Source organism: Oryctolagus cuniculus, chromosome 6 (genome assembly GCF_051225735.1).
Source record: "Oryctolagus cuniculus isolate XC-2025 breed Fujian yellow rabbit chromosome 6, ASM5122573v1, whole genome shotgun sequence".
NCBI lineage: Eukaryota > Metazoa > Chordata > Mammalia > Lagomorpha > Leporidae > Oryctolagus > Oryctolagus cuniculus.
This window is the reverse complement of record NC_142872.1, coordinates 144,440,741-144,458,509: the sequence shown is the minus strand read 5'-3', so window position 1 is coordinate 144,458,509 and position 17,769 is coordinate 144,440,741. Positions and strand designations below refer to the sequence as shown.

At 40.8% G+C, this 17,769-nt stretch overlaps 1 protein-coding gene across 7 annotated transcripts in view; it reads left to right on the top strand.

Moving 5' to 3' along the window:
• The window catches only part of SAMD12 (sterile alpha motif domain containing 12), a 490,839-nt gene that overhangs the window by 416,901 nt on the left and 56,169 nt on the right, over positions 1 to 17,769 (top strand). For 3 of the 7 annotated variants that reach the window (XR_016235908.1, XM_089335614.1, XM_089335618.1), the window contains exon 5: positions 7,135 to 8,140. The exons of the other annotated variants lie outside the window; for them this stretch is intronic. Coding sequence is in view for 2 of the 3 variants with exons in the window: in XM_089335614.1 (XP_089191740.1) it covers positions 7,135 to 7,160 (26 nt within the window). In the remaining variant the exon portion in view is untranslated. Of the gene's footprint in view, positions 1 to 7,134; positions 8,141 to 17,769 lie in introns of those variants that run through there. 7 annotated transcript variants of the gene reach the window in all.

The following is a 17,769-nucleotide window of genomic DNA, read 5'->3' as shown; positions in this document are numbered from 1 at the left end:
ATGACCTAAAGACCTCCCCCAAGGCTCACCTCCCAGATACCTAATTAGATCAAACCTTCACCCTTTATCCACAAACTTCAACCCATTAACTGTTAACATAAGATTTGGGGTTTTAAATGTCTGCAGGAGTTTCAGAAGTCAAATCTTGTCCAAACCACGACACAAACTTTGCAAAGCATTTTTATTCTTCAGAGTGTAGGCATCTCTATCCTGTTTTCTATAAAGACTCTAGTAATTTGCATTCCACCAACAGTGTGCCAGTGTTTCCTTTTCTCTGCATCTTCACCTCCACTCCTCTTTTGTCTTTTTGATAATAGCCATTCTAACAAGTTTAAGGTGATATCTAGGTACTAAAGTGACTATTGAAGAGTATGATTCCTACAGTCTTGGCTGAAGCTCTGTGTTTCTTAGCCTTTGATTTCATTCATGAGGCTTTTAATCTCATGAAGGCTCACTAAAGCTGTAGGCACTCTCTTTAGAAAACTTCCTGTCATCATATTATACTTTAGGAGAATCACCAAGTCTTGATGCCAACTCATAGATGAGGTAAGTGTCTGTGAGCCTACTATAAGATTTCTCCATATTATTAGTCATTCTAAATAAGTTTTGAATTGAATGAATGAATCTGAAGACAGGGAATCCAGTTCTAACTCATTTATTGGGTAAGAACAAGGACACACAATCGTGTCCTATTTTATGTTTTCATATTCCTTTCAGAATAACGAGAAATGATTATGGATCTCTTTCCTACTTGCTCTTTGGACTATGTCTGCTTTGGTATCTACTACCTCTGTCTACCCTGAAGTGGTACAAAAAGAAACCTCTGTCCTGCCCAGACAGTACCCTCATCAGTTATGTCTTGCCATTCTAAAATAAATAAATAAGTAGCACTCCATTATGCCCAATTTGTTCTACATATTCAATACTGCCATATGGCTTCAATGGATGTCTACTGAAAATGTATTTAATATCTCATAAAACCTACATAAAGATGTCAAATGCCCATAATTAAAGATGAATTCTCTTTGAGATATCACTTTACCAATTAGCCACCTGGAGCTGTCTGGCCAAGTCCTAATCAATTAGCCAGTTGTGGATGTTTTGAAGATGTGCAAGTCCTAAGGAGAGTTGGGAATACTTCACAAACTTAATAGTGATGATAGTGCTGGGATAACTGGATTTAGGATGTTTCATTACGAAAATGCTTCATTGTGGTGCAGTTCCATTCTTTCAGCTAATCCACTTTGGAAACAACTGAAAACATTGCCCAAGCCCTACCATTTTCAGGATAATAGAACTTTCAGTAGCCACCTGAGAAGCAGTAGAACCAAAGTCACAGAGAGGGACTTGTTGAATTAGCCTTACTCTCTCGGTGGTTTCTTCATTTCTACAGAGGACAGCTCTGTCTCAATGTAAGTACTTAGACTGCTGTGCTGGCAGGTCTGCAACATTTCATGATCATTCCTTATCTCAACGACTCTTCAACCAGGTATGAGCAGCTGAGAGAAAGGTAAACTTTGGTGTGCTGTGCCTCTGGGAGCTTGTGTAAAACAGGTCAGATGCCTACGTCACATTTCCAGAGACTGCAGTTCTCACCATAGCACATTTGCTTCATTTTGTGCTTCCACCTGCACTGTTTCACTCTCATGCCCATGACAGCAATATTATTTTCAGTCTAGTTACCCTAACCAGCCTTAACCAGCCTTAGACAGCATCCAGCTCTGAATATACTGATGATTTTGTGACAAGCCACCAGTTCTTCTACAATTCTCTTTCTATTAATAAAAGTACCTGAGAAAGCAGTGGAAGATGGCCTGAATGCTTGGGCCCCACTACCCATGTGGGAGATCTGGATGAAGTTCCAAGCTCCCAACTTTAGTCTGGACCAATCCTGGCTGTTACAACCATTTGGGGAGTGAATCAGAGAATGAAAGAACTCTCTCTCTCTCTCTCTCTCTCTCAGTAACAGTGCCTCTCAAATAAATAAATAAACCTTTAAAGAACTCCAGATTTATCCAAAGAAAAAATGTAATAAAAATAAATAAAAGATAGATGACAATTTTTTTAAAAAAAGAACAATTTTATCTTTCTTTTTTGACTTTAAAAGCAAAAGGACTGTGTCAACACATGATCATTTGTGTCATTAAAGTGGAATATGATACCATGGCTTAATGTGAAGGCTTTTGTAAAGGATGGCCAGAACTCTGGAATTTCAGTCTAGTGAAACTTGAAGACAGAAGACAGAAGATGTGTCGCTATTTGTACACAGGAACTTCAAAATATTCGTGGGAAAATGGAATTAAAAACTAGTAGGCATGTCCTTGAACATTTTGAAGACTTCCTCTTCTTACATAGATTCCTCAGTGGGTGGTACCAATGCTGAAAGAACAAGAGCCACAGGGGTGGCTACCCGGGAACCATATGCCTTGTGGATAGAGCTAACTAAAAGCATGTTCATTTTTGCAGGTGTTCTTAAGAAACGAGTTAAGAAAGTTAGACTGAAGATGAAAATAAATCTAGAACTTATGTTTAGAAACAACAGAATGTAGCACTATTTCAATTGCAATAGAATCTGGCTATAGCTTTCAGAAACTAAAGGAAGTCTCAAATTACATGATGAAAACCATGTTCTTGTGGCTCAGGAGAGGAGTGGTTCGTGCATTTGCAACTTGTAGAAGGTTTTTAAGGACTGCTTATGCATTTACTGTCAGCGCCTTGACTGAGAGTGCCATTTCCATCTCCACTGCTGACAGGCAGGGCCAAGTGCTCTCCAAGGCATGAGTCCTGCCTTTACTTGAGCAGTAGTGATTATTCAGCATCTCCTAAATGCTCACATATAAAATCTTTCAATTGTATTTGCACATATGCTCTGCTTTATGTCTTCTCTTGTCTTCCTCCTGTAATTGTTCTGCCTTCACTATGGATGTCTTCTTTTTCTGGAAGCTAGTAGCAATATCTTTTGGAGTTTGTTTTCCCCCCCAACCTTTTGGTGGCATTTAGGGCAATACTGTGTATAAAGGGCCAGTCTCTAAACCTAGGGGCTGACTCACTTACAGATTTCTGTCTGGAAGATGTGTGTCTGTACCTCTGAGCAGGATCTGTTCTTTAACTTCCCTAAAATGTGTCTTAAGAGTTTCATTTCCCAATATCCAATACTACAAAACAAGGCCAGATCCTGAAAAGCCCCTGATGGCCCTGCCCTGATTTTGCTCCACTGTCACATTCGCCAGTGACATCATCTTTCCATACCTCTACTGTTGTCTTTCTGAACCTTTAGTGAATGCTTCCCCTGGGCAGGGTTCTGTGCTTACCACAGTGCAGCTTTTCTTCCAGCCATCAACTATAGCAAGTAGCGCATTCTACAAACAGTAAAACTAAGAAAGGGCTTTTTAATTAAGAGTGGCTGCAAATATGGAGAAAAATACGTGGAGAAGGAAACAAGACATGTTACAAGGGAAGCATCTATTTATGGTTGTTGAAACTGAGTGATGGGTGATGTGGGTGCACAGTACTATTCTTCCTACCTTGTTCATGAAACTAGTTTAAAAAGTTCATGGAAAATAGAATTACAAGGTAAGATTTTTGGGGGAAAAAACTTTCAATCCATGCATAGGAGGTTTCTTCAAAAAGCTCATAAGAATGCATGTTATTAAAAATGTTACATGGATTTCAGTCTTTCTCCAAAATTATTTTTAATTCCTTTTCCTTGAAATTTTTGAAGTCCTTGCATATGTTTGAAAGTGCCCATGAGGCAAAAGTTTTAAAATTACAAAAGTAGAGCTAATGAAGAAAACTTGTCAGGAGAAATAACAACTTTTCTTAATGCAATCTTTTTTTAAAATTATTTGGGTACTGTGGCCGGTGCTGTGGTATAGTAGGCTAAGCCTCTGCTTGTGGTGCCAGTATCCCATATGGGTGCCAGTTCATGTCCCAGCTGCTCCTCTTCCAATCCAACTCTCTTCTGGGAAAGCAGTGAAAGATGGCCCAAGTGCTTGGGCCCCTGTACACACGTGGGAGACCCAGAAGAAGCTCCTGTTTCCTGGCTTCAGATCGGCTCAGTTTTGGCCATTGCAGATACTGAGGAGTGAACCAGTGGATGGAAGACCTCTCTCTCTGTCTCTTGCTCGCTCTCTGTCTGTAACTCTCTCTCTCTCAAATCAATAAGTAAAATCTTTTTAAAAAATTATAAAATAAATAAATATAGAAAAAAAATATTTGAGTACCTGCCCTTCATAGAGAAAATAGTCCTAAGAGCTGAGCTGTATTCTAGAAGCCTATTGAAACCTTGGGTGGACTCTTTCCAACTATTATTACCAAGCATGGCCTTAAAGCCTTCTGATTTCCTTTAGCTTTCCTCCTGAGTGTTCACAGAAGTCTATTTTGTATGCCAGGAAGACATAAGGCGATGTCATTTCAAATGCCGTGAAATAATCTTTGTGCTCTGTTCAGTTGTGATAATGTATGCATTTTCCAGTAACTTTTCTCCATGTCAACTGCTTTTCCGTGTTGTCTGTGCCGCCACCTCATTTTCTTGTTGTTAACTGAAGAATTGTTTGTCTCTATTTAGACTTTGGCTCTACATCTGCTGTATGCTGTTCCATCTGTTCTATGTGGTGATTTCTTTGTAATATATTAGGTTTAAGGTAACATTTAAAAAGACAGTCAAGTTAACATGAGTCCCCAGCTTTCTTTCTCTTTGTGGGAAAGTTTCTTAGATTAGTAACAGAAATGTAAATTGTGTTTCATTACCATGTAGAAATCCCTTTAACTTTGAAAATATGTGAAACTGCTTTTCTTTTATTCTCTCTCTCTTTTTCTTCCTTAACATCATCCCAAACCCATTCTCAGAGCTAAGTGACTTGTTCTCCCTGGATCCATGTGAAAATCTGAGCACTTCCACACCAAAAGAACTGGTGTAGAAAGGATTGAAATTCAAAAGTTCCTAGGCATCCACCTGACTCTCCTTGATACTGGGGTTGAGAGGCTATTGATTGAAGAAAGAAGGTCCATTGCAACCTGAGACATCTGAGTCAACCCACAAGAGTACACCAAAAAGTTCATAGAAAATGTAATTAAAAGATAAGTTGATTTTGGCACCAAAAAAATAGAAATTCATGCATAGTTTTTTCGTAATCATTTTTCATTATTTTTTTGAGGATCCCTTATACTGAGTTCAAATTCTGCCTCTATACCAGCCTCCCCCAGGTTCAGCCTTGCCAGCCATAGAATAGTAACTCTCCCACCTACCTGGTAATATTGCTAGGAAGATAAGCTTGGAAAAGTTGCAGAACCTGTCACCTATTGCAAAAATTTTATAAAGGTTAATAACTATCACTACTATAGACTCTACCAATTCATGAAACCATGGAAAATAGTAACCAGGGACAATAAGAGCTCTAAAAAAATATAAATAATGTGTCTTCTTAGTTGCCACATTAAGTTGAAACCAATTCTCCTGTTGCTTGCAGGCACTTGCTAACTTAGTAAACACAGCTACCAACCAATTCCAGAGGAATTTCTTTGAGCTTGGTGCTCATTTAATGTGTCATATTCACTTTGGAAACACTGAAATATGAGAGTCTCATCAAATTTATTTTTTTCCTTTCTTGTCTGCCCGACTGTCATTATATTTTCCTCAGAGGTGGAAAGTTCCTGACCAGGGCTTGTTTAGGATGGAAGTTTCATGCTTTGATTTTGTTTTGTGTTGAGGTTAGTAATGAAGAACTCAATAGAAGAAATGTTGGATGCTCTAGGGGAAAGTACAGACATCACCTTATTTCTGTTCCCTGTAAAGTTGAAAATGACAAAAACAGCAATGCTAATAAGAGGTCCTATGTTGAGTTGAGTTCAAAAAAATAATTCACAACTTCTGAGGAAAGTGAAGCCTTTGATGAAAGCAGCTTTTTCAACAAATAAAAGATTCTAAGATCGACTGAAATGTGATTGTAAGATCTGTATTCATCCATTTACACTCTTAGCAAACATGTATGGGGCCTCTGCTTTGGGCGAGGCTCTTTATTAGACACTAGAATACTAAAATGAGTAAGATTATAGTCCTGCAAAAGGAAAGAAAAACTCTGTTAAATTGTGTCATTGAGAGTTTCACAAAGGGACTAACTGCCAGTGTCTGGACTGGGCTTAGATAAAGCCACAAGAGATGGTACAAGGGTCCCCAGGGATCAAACATCAGGGAGCCCTTCCCACCCTGTGACCCAAATGAACAAATGGAGGGGCCAGTATGAAGAAGACCATTTCTGAGAAGATGCAGGCAAGTCAGGGTGGCCTGCCAAGGAGGTGGTCAAAGAGGACAAACTCCAACATCACTCTTCTCCCACCCCTTGGAACTCCTGCTGATCCCCCTGGAAGATGGAGGGAATGGACTCCCATCAATGAGGTTTGGAGGTTCTCCTCTCAGGGCATGGAGGAGGATGGAAAAGTGGAGAATGGGACTGGAAAGGACAAAAAGAAGAGTCCAGCACAATTATGAATCCCTCAATCTGCTCAATCTAATGGGTAAAGAGATCGGCACATAGTAGATACACTTTATTGACCCATAGTGATAAACATTACACCAGTATATACAAAATAATGTGGGTGTCCAGGTAATAAAACTACTAGTCCTAGGGTTAGGGAACATTTATTATGGATCTCAAAGGATAAGTTCAAGTTTTCTGAGTAATAGAAGAAGAAGAATATAACAAGGGGCAGGGGAAAATGGAAGTATACAGATCACAGACATCAACAAAGCTTGTTTAGGCATCAGCATGACTGGAACATAAAGGGTACAGAATACGGGAATGGATCTGAGATGTTATGAGGCTTTGTTCTGATTGTTGGAGATGTTACCCAGGCTTTCCACCACATGTTGCCCAACCAAGTATGAGAGACCTCTGACCCATAAGCTTGTGGCAAGGAGATGTCTACTTTGTTCTCCACTGTGCTGTAGCTCCTTCCAATATCCTTGTTTGGTGTGCATCAGGTGCTCAGTAGCTATTTGGAGAATGAATGAATGAGTGAACCAAAGAACTATACCTGAACCAAAGTCCCACATCTTTATTTTAATTTCTTATTATTCAGCTTGATATATATTAGCAATGGATACAGTTTTGATTCTTCCTTTTTTTTTTTTTCTAGAAATAAATAGGTATCAAGAACAGTAGCGTTATGCAACAAGAACAAGATGGGGAGTCGGGACATCTGTTCATCACTAGAAACATTTCTGTTTCTCTTTTTTTTCCTGTCCTTACCATCAGAGTTATGCTTTTTCCCTCAACTGTCCTGTGAAGTTATTGTGAAGATCAAATGAGATTAAAGAGGTAAAGAGTTCTTGACAGATAAGACGCAAGGATGCCTCCTTCTCCTACATCAATAGGAATGGAAATGGGCCACATAAGTAAATTTTTCTGATAATTAAACAGTGTTCCATTAAAGTCCAGTTTCTCAGTCTTGGCACTATGCACACTTAGGGCAAGATACTTCTTTGAAATCAGGACCTATACTGTGCATTGTAGAATGTCCTGCAGCACTCTAGCCTTTGCCCAGTGATGCTGCTGTAAATCCCAACACCACCACCACCAGTTACACCACTGAACAATGCCTGCAGACGTTAGCAGATGGCCTTTGGAGGGCAAAATTGTCATCTCATTGAAAACCACTGCATTAAATACTTTTTCAATCTTAAGCATTCCTAGAAAATATTTCTAAAATATGACAGTCACACCCTTGACCTGTTATATACGAGCACCTGGACTGTTAGGTGAGGGTACCAGCTGTAACAATCCTAACGTCTTTAAGACATGTTAGTGGGCCGGCACTGTGGCACAGCAGGTTAATGCCCTGGCCTGAAGCAGCTGGTTTGAGACCCGGCTACTCCACTTACCATCCAACGCTCTGCTATGGCCTGGGAAAGCAGTGGAGGATGGGCCAAGTCCTTGGGCCCTTGCACCCACATGGGAGACTAGGAAGAAGGTCCTGGCTCCTGGCTTTGGATCGGAGCAGCTCCAGCCATTGTGGCCAATTGGGAAGTGAACCATCGGATGGAAGACTTTCTCTTTCTTTCTCTCTCTCTCTCTCTCTCTCTGCCTCTTCTCTCTCTGTATAACTCTGCCTTTCAAATAAATAAATAAATCTTAAAAAAAAAGACATGTTAGAATTGTTTGCCTGTGTCTGAAGTGAACTGTATTTTTTAGACTTTGTTTCATGATTTTTATTTTCCCTCCCACTCTCCTTGTGTGGGTGACAGCTGTCACTTTACCCATAAGCACTGAAGTATACTAATTTGCTACTTCTAATCTGCTGAGTATTTAAAATGGGGCTAGCCAGCTTTCATATATCACATCTAAGATGAGAATGCATAGCCCTGAGTTTAAGCTTGGATGTACAGGAACCTGGCAGATGAACTTGACTTATTTGAGCCATGCAGAAGCCTTCTTTTCTTCAATTCTCATCTTCTCCTCTTATGGGTCTCTTCCACATTAGTGTGGTGTCCTCATGACTGTTACTAACAGGCCTTTATGATGTTGGCCACATCAGCTTTCCAATATCCTTGATACAGGGTAGAGTCATAGATTGATGGACTGTCTGATAATCATTCAAACACTCCTGCCAATTGTACACGAACATTTTGGAGAGTAATTAACTCTTTATTTTTTCACTACCCCCCTAACTCCTGCTTTTATTTAGAAGTTAAAATGGGGTAATATATCATTTTTATGACCTGTGAGGCTACCCAGAGTCTGGGATGGTACAAGCCAATAAGAAGTTCTTTGATGTTTTAGGTAGAATAATCCCATGTATTCGCACCTAGCATAGAGTCATGGTGCCAGGCACCTGGTAGGCAATAAAAAAGTGTTAATGGAAAGTATCATCTAACTTCTCAATTGCCAGTATGAAAAAACTCACATAAGGTGTGACAAGCCAAAGATAAGGACTTCAAAAATTCAGATGAGGAAAGTGGTTTGTAATAAAAGCACAGGCTAATCTTTCATGTCACAGATAAAGAGGGAGCTGTAATAGTCCCAGAGGGGAGATGGAAATGAAATGACTGAACTTTAACCTGTTTCCTATTCTGCTGTGGGGTTCTCTTTTACTGTCACTGATTGGGAATGGCCCAGTACATTCCAGCTCCTAGGACAAATTCCCTTCCTTTTATTTCCTCCATTGCAAACGCTTGTGTTTTTTAATGGACAGAAAGAAAGGTTAAGACTCTCAGTGTCTGCCCGACACCAGCGGATAGAATCTCTGGTATATCTAACAGCTTACTTGTCTGGGTTGTTAGGCTATTTCTGGATGCTGTAGCAAGGAATAATCCCTCACGCCAGAATAAAGCAACCCACAGTGGAACACTCACCTGAATGATGAGCAAGGTCAGGGCTAAGCATTTCATTTTAAAATGCTCTGTATATAATAAAAAGGGGATCATGTCCAATAGAGCTCTGAGTACTAGGACAAGAATGATGTTTGACTGACTGCATTCTTCCAAGGTCATGCCCGGTCTTAACAGTTCCTAGTGGTGACAGGCTCCCAGATGGTGATTCTTGTCTTGAGAAAGCAGGCCAAGTCTGGCCAGGTTCTACCTGGGAGTAGAGACCTGACACAATCCTGAGAGCAGATCATCCTCAGGGCTGCAACCCAAATCCAGGCTAACCTGTGAGCGTCCCCGGAACTGAGTGGACACAGGGATGCCATGACTTGCACCTGCAGGTTTCATATGATCACTTCTGTGAGCACAGCTATAGAAGAAATCAAGACAGTTTGACTCGCCCAGAGTCAAGAAAATAGCTGGTCCTGGAAAGATAAATTCCTAGACTATAACAAGCACCTATTTGTATTTTCAAAAAGGCAACAATCAGGAAAATTCTGTGCGTCTCTTGAGTTCTGCTGTCTTGACATTTCAGATAGGTCACCAGTTAGTTGGGCTGGGTTAATGGTTCTTTTTAATATGGTGGCTTTTAACCATCTTCCTGGCAGAAGATGTCTGATTAAATCATTCCTGGGCTGCTTTGGGTGAGAAGTATCACTTCTCTGGCATTTAAGTCTCATCCAAATACAGCAAGAATTACATCGAGTGACTTTGGGACATGATGAATATTTAGCTTTGTTTTGTCTACACTGATCGCAAAGAGCAGCTGTCTGTGGTTCTGGATGCCTTTTCTAGTGGGATCATTAACGCAGTCTGGGACAGTATCTCGAGGCCTGTGTCTGGAGTATGAGCAAGCAGCAGAGTGGTAGGAGATGAGTTGAACTCAGGTGGCATTTAGGGTTAGTAACCATAGGAAAAGAGGGATGAGGGGGTTTGGGAGAAGAGGAAACAGTGTAGCTACTAAATTTCAGTTGAATTTTTGCAACCTGCTTGAATCCAAGGTATCCCAGAAGCCTCTCTGAGCTAGCCAAGTGTTCTGTGACTGAGAAGAACATATAAACATATATGCTAAGCAGATACGTTCAGTCATGCTGCTGCTGCTGCCCGTTTTGTTGTTATTTATTAAGAACTGCTAGACACTAGTTATTTACATATAAGAGAATGTGTTATAAGTCTTTAAGATATGAGTTACTGTTTTTAACAGGACTTCATTCTTTTTGGCCTTGCATACTTTGAAATGAAACTTGACTTCTACTAGGGTTTTATCTCTGGGGCAGGACTGAAATTGGAAAACAGGTTTTCTTATTCTCTTTCGTCCATTTATCCTAAACAAAATTCTTCTTATACTTAAATTAATCTTTGAGGGTTAGCCTAAGAAACTCAATACCAGGAATAACGCTGTTTCAAATAGGAAATATGTTCTCATACAAATGTAAAGAGGAGTTATTAAAACATAACCCATTTGTAATCTGTAGGCCAATCATACATTTGTCCCAGTTATAAAAATAAGTTCTATGTCTAATAACATATATGTGTATGTGTGCATATATACAGTTATGTGTTTTCTTGTATCCACTATATCCAGGAATATTCTAAAGAAAAGGTATTAAAATGTTAACAATCGCTATCCCATAATATAGTGTTTAGGGTGACTTTATTTCTGTTTGGTTTTTATCCTATTCACCTAATATTTTTACAGTGGGGATGGAGCATAAGCTATATTCTTTAGAAGACAAGGAATAAAGGATAAGGCACATAATAGTTTTCTTTAGATTCATGTATATCTTGTTTTCCCTGCTTTGGTAGTCTGTTCTCCCATCTATACTGGTTTCATCACAATGATGTAGCTTAAACTTGGATTTGAAGGTGCTTCTGTGAGTTTATTAATTTAAAGCTTGTGTGGGGTGCAGGCCCTTGGCATAGTGGTTACTCACATCTCGTATTGGAACACCTATGTTGGTTCTACCATGCTAATGCACACCCTCAGAGGCAGCAGGGATAGCTCAAGTAGCTGTATTCCTGCCACCTACACGAAAGACCTTGGATTAGAAGACTCCTGCCTCCTAGCTTCAGCCTGGCCCAGCCCCAGCAATTGTGGGCATTTAGGAAGTGAACCAGGTGATGGAAGAGTTTCTGCCTCTCCTTATCCCTCTCTTTCTCCCTCATCTTCTCTCCCTTCCCCCCCCTAAATAAATAAAATAAAGTTTGTGCAGGTGTCAGTATTCTAAAGATATCATATCAACAGAATTGAGCCACATCATAATTAGGATGTAGAGAAGATATTGAGAATACATTGAGGAAGAAATAGGAGAATCCAGAGGGAAGAAATAGAAATACCAGATCTGTAATCCCCAGAGAGTGGGGACTAGTAATTTTAGGGAGACAGATGAGAAAGTCAAGTGCGAACACTAAGAATAGAATTGCCCATTCTCCGGAATCAGTCCGGGAGAGGAACAAGGGGGCTCTCAGAGAATGAGAGGGGCCCTAGGAAGATGGAGAAGCATAGGCTGAGCAGACTGAGTAAGGACAAGTCTCAGCCACGTGGCCAGAGTTTGAGGAACAGCAAGGCCATGCAGTGGGCACTGGGGTGAGGAAAAGGCCCGTCATGCGGCGTGATCATTTAGGAGGGAAGAGGGACTCTCCTGACTCATTTGTCATGGGACGAAAGTAGGGGAGGAAGGAGGCAGGCCGCAGGACAGAGAGAATGGAAACAATTTAGGCACATGTTATTAATTACTGTCTCCAAAGAGCCTGGTGTGGCAAGATGGATGAGGACATAGGGATATTGCTTAAGATCACTTCCAACATACCTCACTGTGTCTTTTCGTGTGGCATGAATCATAATCTCTGGAGCCTTCTTGTTTCCAGCAAGGAGACCGCAGCGCTGATAACGGGCTATTGGGAAGATTAAGTGTTACATCACTGCCACTTTTGCAACTGTTCTTCACGCTCCTGTCAACCCTGGCCTGAAGGACCCCAGGGTGAAAACACCCACCGGGGTCGAATACTTGACATATGGCGAATTGACTCCAGGATGATTTTTCAAAGCTTAGTTATATTCCAAAATGAGCGGTTAATGGCTCGCATTCCCACCACCCACCTTTCTATCTTCCATCTTTTATCCACAACAGATGCAGCCAATTTCTCCTGGATAAAATCTATTTTACTTGCAGGAGTCTATGGTTCAAGTGTGATTATTGTCGTACTAGTGATGGCCAATGTCACCTAAGCTTCACCTTTATCTAAAAAATGTTTGAAATAACTTTCTAGTATACAATTAGAACCTTGCGATATGTTTAATAGGTAAGGACTTTTTAAATAGAAAGTATAGTTATAAACTGCAAGCCCAAGAATTATATTTCTCATGCTGAGTGCTTTCTTCATGCTGCATAACAGGTACTCAATAAATATTTTGGAATTAAAAATAAGTAGGTTTTGGTTTCCTATAAATCACCTTCTGTTGCGTTGTAGTGTTATATCCATTGATCAGGTTGTCTTCCTTTTCTGAGGCCTGGTGTTGGTTGGGACATAGGTTACTTGGTTAACTCATTATTTATTCATGCATTGAACTGAACACATGCTAAAGATTGTTGATTATGCCATGCCCAGAGAATGTATCAGCACCATGTGTTCTCACCCCAGAAGAAGCAAAATCAGGAGCGTAAGCTTCCTAAAATACCTACATCATCAGCAATGTTATCAAAGATACACTGGTGGCCTGCTGTGTACATGGAAACTTGCTAGGTCCTGAGATATAAAGAGTTTCAGTATGAATGTATCCCTAAATGTTAAAACAAGAAAAAAGTAGAACATTCTATTTAGAAGTAATACATAACACAAAACATTAAAGTTTAACATAGTTTTCTGTAGATAATTTATTTAATGATATACATTGAAATGGTACAAAATATGTATTACCACTCTTCCTTTTTTGGAACTGAGAAAACTGAGTTGTGTAACAGAGGACTTAGGGAGCATTAATACTGCCCAGTCTTTTCATGGGAATTCTGGCTGAACTATGGACCACACTCACTCAACTTAATTTTGCCAGACTAGGATTAGGTATATTGGGGAGTGTGTCATCTCTAGCTGCTTCTCAAAGAAATAGCCAGGGAGACTCACATCTCTCACCAAGGCACATTGGACATTCTGTGGCTCCCTAAAGGGCTGCCATGTCTCCCCCATCCATACTGTCTATGAAATACCCAGATTTGGCTCTGATCCTCTCTAGGTGGGGTCCTTCATTTCTTCTGCCCACCTCACTGCCACACTCAGCAGAGCAGCAATGGTCCCACAGAGGATGAAACATGGAATTTGCCTTACCCCCAAAAGGCTTGGCTCAGATTCCAGTTTAAGGATGGAGACTGCTTGGCCACCAGTGGGTTCCCAGTGCCTGGTACACTCACTGTCAATAGCAGACGATCAGCCAATATTTGGAAAGTGAAAGAAGTAGCACGGCATGGAGAAGAGGGAGAGAAAGTAGAAGAAGGAAGGCAGAGAAAAGAGAGAATAAGAAGGAATAAGCAGGGTGAGAAAGGAGGGAAGGAGGCAGAGAAGGAAATGAGAAAAGCAAGAGAGGAAGATAGAATGAGGGGGCAAGATGAAGAAGGAAGCAACCACAGGCAGCCGAAGAGGCTGCTGAGCTGAGCGGGGAGTGCCAATGACTGCTCATCAGGCAGCTTTCTGTGGCATGGAGTAAGGACTGGCCTGGCCTAGGAGGGGATCCAACCAGATCAGCATACAGACTTCTCTGTGAGGGCACCTCCATCCAGGCAGCCAGTCCACATTCCCTCTCTGTTTGTCCCAGTCTTCATCTCTTGTTAGGCACCGAGGCATCCTCACTCATTGAGCACAGGGAAGAAAACACGTGTGCTGTTTCCTTAGGCGCTAAATTGCAGAACATGAGGAGGAGCCCAGGACAAATCTAACTTCACCTGGCCTCTCCTTCAAGCCAAAGTCCCTGCAAATGCAAACCTGAAGTCCTACCCTCTAACACCCAGGCAGCACCGACCAGGAAGCCTCAGAGAGGAGACTGTAAAATGAAATATAGATATTTATAATTGAAGTATCTTCCCCCTTGGGTATATCGCTTTCTTTCTTTTTTTAATGAAAATTCAGTCAACTGGATATTTAGTTCCCCAAGGAAGACTCCTCAGCTGCGGATTACAGTGAGTGCATGGGGAGCAGCTCTAAGCGAAAAGGACGCCCGCTCTCAGCTAATGATCACCTTGCTCTGGATCAGTAGGAGACAAGGTCTTTGAGGTTGGCCCCCTTTCAGCAGCGAATTAGGTATTAGGCACAGAATATAGCTAAAAGCATTTTATGCAAGCCTGCAAACCAAATGGGTGCGGGATCCAATTTTATACATGTACAGGTATATCAAATAAATTTAATTTCCCCATTGAAGGTGCTTGCTTTTAATTCTGGGGCCAGCAGTGCAGAACAGTTTTGAAGATTAAATTTCCATTCCGAGAAGTGGTTGGGGAGAGAACTTCTAAAGCACAAGTAACCAAAAAGCAAAAGGTTTTCGGTGCACACAGCAAAGGTGGGGGTGTGAAAAGACCTGGTGAGCACTAGACAGACAAGAAAGCCTCAGATGCGTGATTACCTCTGCCACCTCATTTCAGACGGGATAATCGCCTTATTTCTAACCAAAGCAGGGCTGGCTTTGAAGCCCTGGTTGGAGCAGCAGGGACCCGGCTGTCATCTGAGATACCTGGCGCTACTCTATGAGATGCAAGGACTGTAAGCTTGGCTGCCCAGCTTCCTTGCCTGCTGCTACAAAATGCAACTGAAGAGGGTATAATTTTAAGACCAAACTCAGAGTTTTCAGGGAGAATCATAGATCACATCTGCACAAAGCCTTTCCTGACTTCTGCCACTCACACACAACACTTGTGTATCTTCCTTTTTGTTCGTTTTAAGTGACAATAATCATAATAAAATTGTAAGAGTCTCATAACAAATGCTTGGAGCCCTAAAGGCACAAAGAACCATACAGGGATGGGGAAACTTTTTTTCCCCCGAGGGTCATTTGGATACTTATAACATCATTTACAGGCCATGCAAAATAATCAACTTAAATTAACCTACTATAGACATTGAATTTCAAGTACTGCCTGTGATTACCTGGGCAGTTCCAGAATAAATGATGTTGTGGGACCCATGGGCCTGCAGGCCAGATACTCCCCACCACCTCCAATGTGGAGGACAAACGCTGTCTTCAACTCCTTGGAATTTAGCTCTGTGCCTGATATGCTTTTACAACATAGGGACAAAAATAATGTATTAACGGACTTTGATCTCAACTTCTTGCTTGCCCACCACTGCATCCTTATGCCTTAGGGTATTTTGGGATCTTCACCACCACTGAACGAGTTTAGGTTGATCCTGGTTATGGAGTGCCCACTGCATTACAAATGCTGTTTCAGGTACTTTATGTAGAATATTCTATTATTGCATTGCCCTTTCATTTTCTGCCACTTTAAATATTAGTAAAGTGAGGCTCACGGAGTTTAAACATCTTTCCTACAGTGGTAAGCTGTTCTTTGATGATCCAGGATTCAAACTCAAGGTGTTCTAACTCCATGCTATTCCATCAGCCTCCTACACACACCAGGGATCATGAAATTAAATAACACGCTGACCCTGCTTGCCTTGTCTTCCTACCCACACAGAATGCTCTCCTAGAAGGATCAAGGGAATTCCTGGTTATGCTGACTGGCTGAGTCTGCTATCCCTAAGGCCAGAAATTCAGCCTAAGTTCCGGCACAAGGCAGAACTGCTCTGCTCATCTTTTCATTTCCCTTCAAGCTCAACACTTGGCGTGTGGACTCTCCTCATCACTCAGAGACCACTGCCTGCTCGCAGTCACCCAATTAGTTATGAGACCAGTGTCACACAGTGTCACACAGGTCCTCACTTTTATACCTACCTCAGAAACACCCACCATGAACCCCAACAGAAATTCATCCGAGCATTGATAAATAAATCTATTTATCTGTATCCTGCACCTTCACAGTGCCTGTGGCTGCTGTTTGGTGTAAGAATAAGCAAAGAACACACACAGAAAGCCTGCAATTGTTGCATGTCTTTGGTTAGTGAGGTGCTACGTGTCATTAGAATTACCTTTGTTTCTCTTTAAAATATAAAATATTACAGAAGATACTATTTCATAGGGTATCTAAAAATTACTTACAAGAAAAAAACCTGCAGCTGAAGGAAATTGTGTGTGATACGTGTATGTCTTGTATTTTTCTAAATAAAATAATTGTTCCTTCAAATAGTATTTTCATAATAGCAGCCATTCCATTTAGCTGATGGTTCTTGAACATGAACAGATTCTCATGAATAAAGAGGTGCTCATAACTGTATTTATCTTAGACTCAATTGTGTTAGAGAGTTGAGCATTTAAGGAGAAGTGTATGTTAATGAGTTAAAAGAGTTTTTAATAAGAATCGTTTATGGGCTTTTTGTCAGTTACCACTGATCATATTTCAGTTATTTTCCATTGATTACACTTATGTTTCCAGATGAGGATATAGTATTCAAATATATGAAAACAAAGTCATCATCATTTTATCAGATAGTGAGCAAAACAAACAGTGGACTAAGGCCAGGTGAGCAAATACACAGTCAGGATTGCCATCAGACTTTGCCTGTGCCCAGCAGACATCAAAAATCAATCTGAGTGATCTTAACATTTTCTTATCACTGCCCTACATGCAGCCACCACCAATCCATTAGGGTTGGATACCACTTTGACCCCAGAGCTAACAATCCTTTTGTCTGCCCAGAGTCAGAAGTAAACTTTATATGAGAGTAACCACGAATAAGAATTCCATGTTCAATATGGAATAATGGAATAGAAATAGTCACTGCTGAATGTACCCCATGTGATCCCTATAAACAGAAATCGAATAGCAGTTTTGAATGTATGAAAATGATTAATCATTTTAAATTAGGCTGTATTGGGAATAAATAAGGTACAGTTCTATTAAAAATTTGATGTCTTCCAATGTCTCTACCAGTCACCATCCAGAGACACTGTTCCATTCTAGCTTTTACCTGAACATTTACATCAATCCCAAGCAACAGTAACCTCCTCAATGATCGCAACTGTGTTTGTTTTTCTTCTCATTCATTGTATGCGATTGTCTGGCAGCATTGGGCATCTGACTGTGAATAAATGGTCCTCCACACACTGAGCTCCCTGCCTCCAGTCTTGCCTCTGATTTTATCCTTCCCATTCAGCCACTTGCAAATCTAGATACATCACTGCCCTGCTTGGATCCCTGTCTCAATCCTTTCCATCTACAGGGGGAGACTGAAGCTCCTCCACAAATTGCATTTTACCCTTTGATGTTCCCCACAAGCATTATGTAGTTCCTGCCTTTGAACCTCCACTC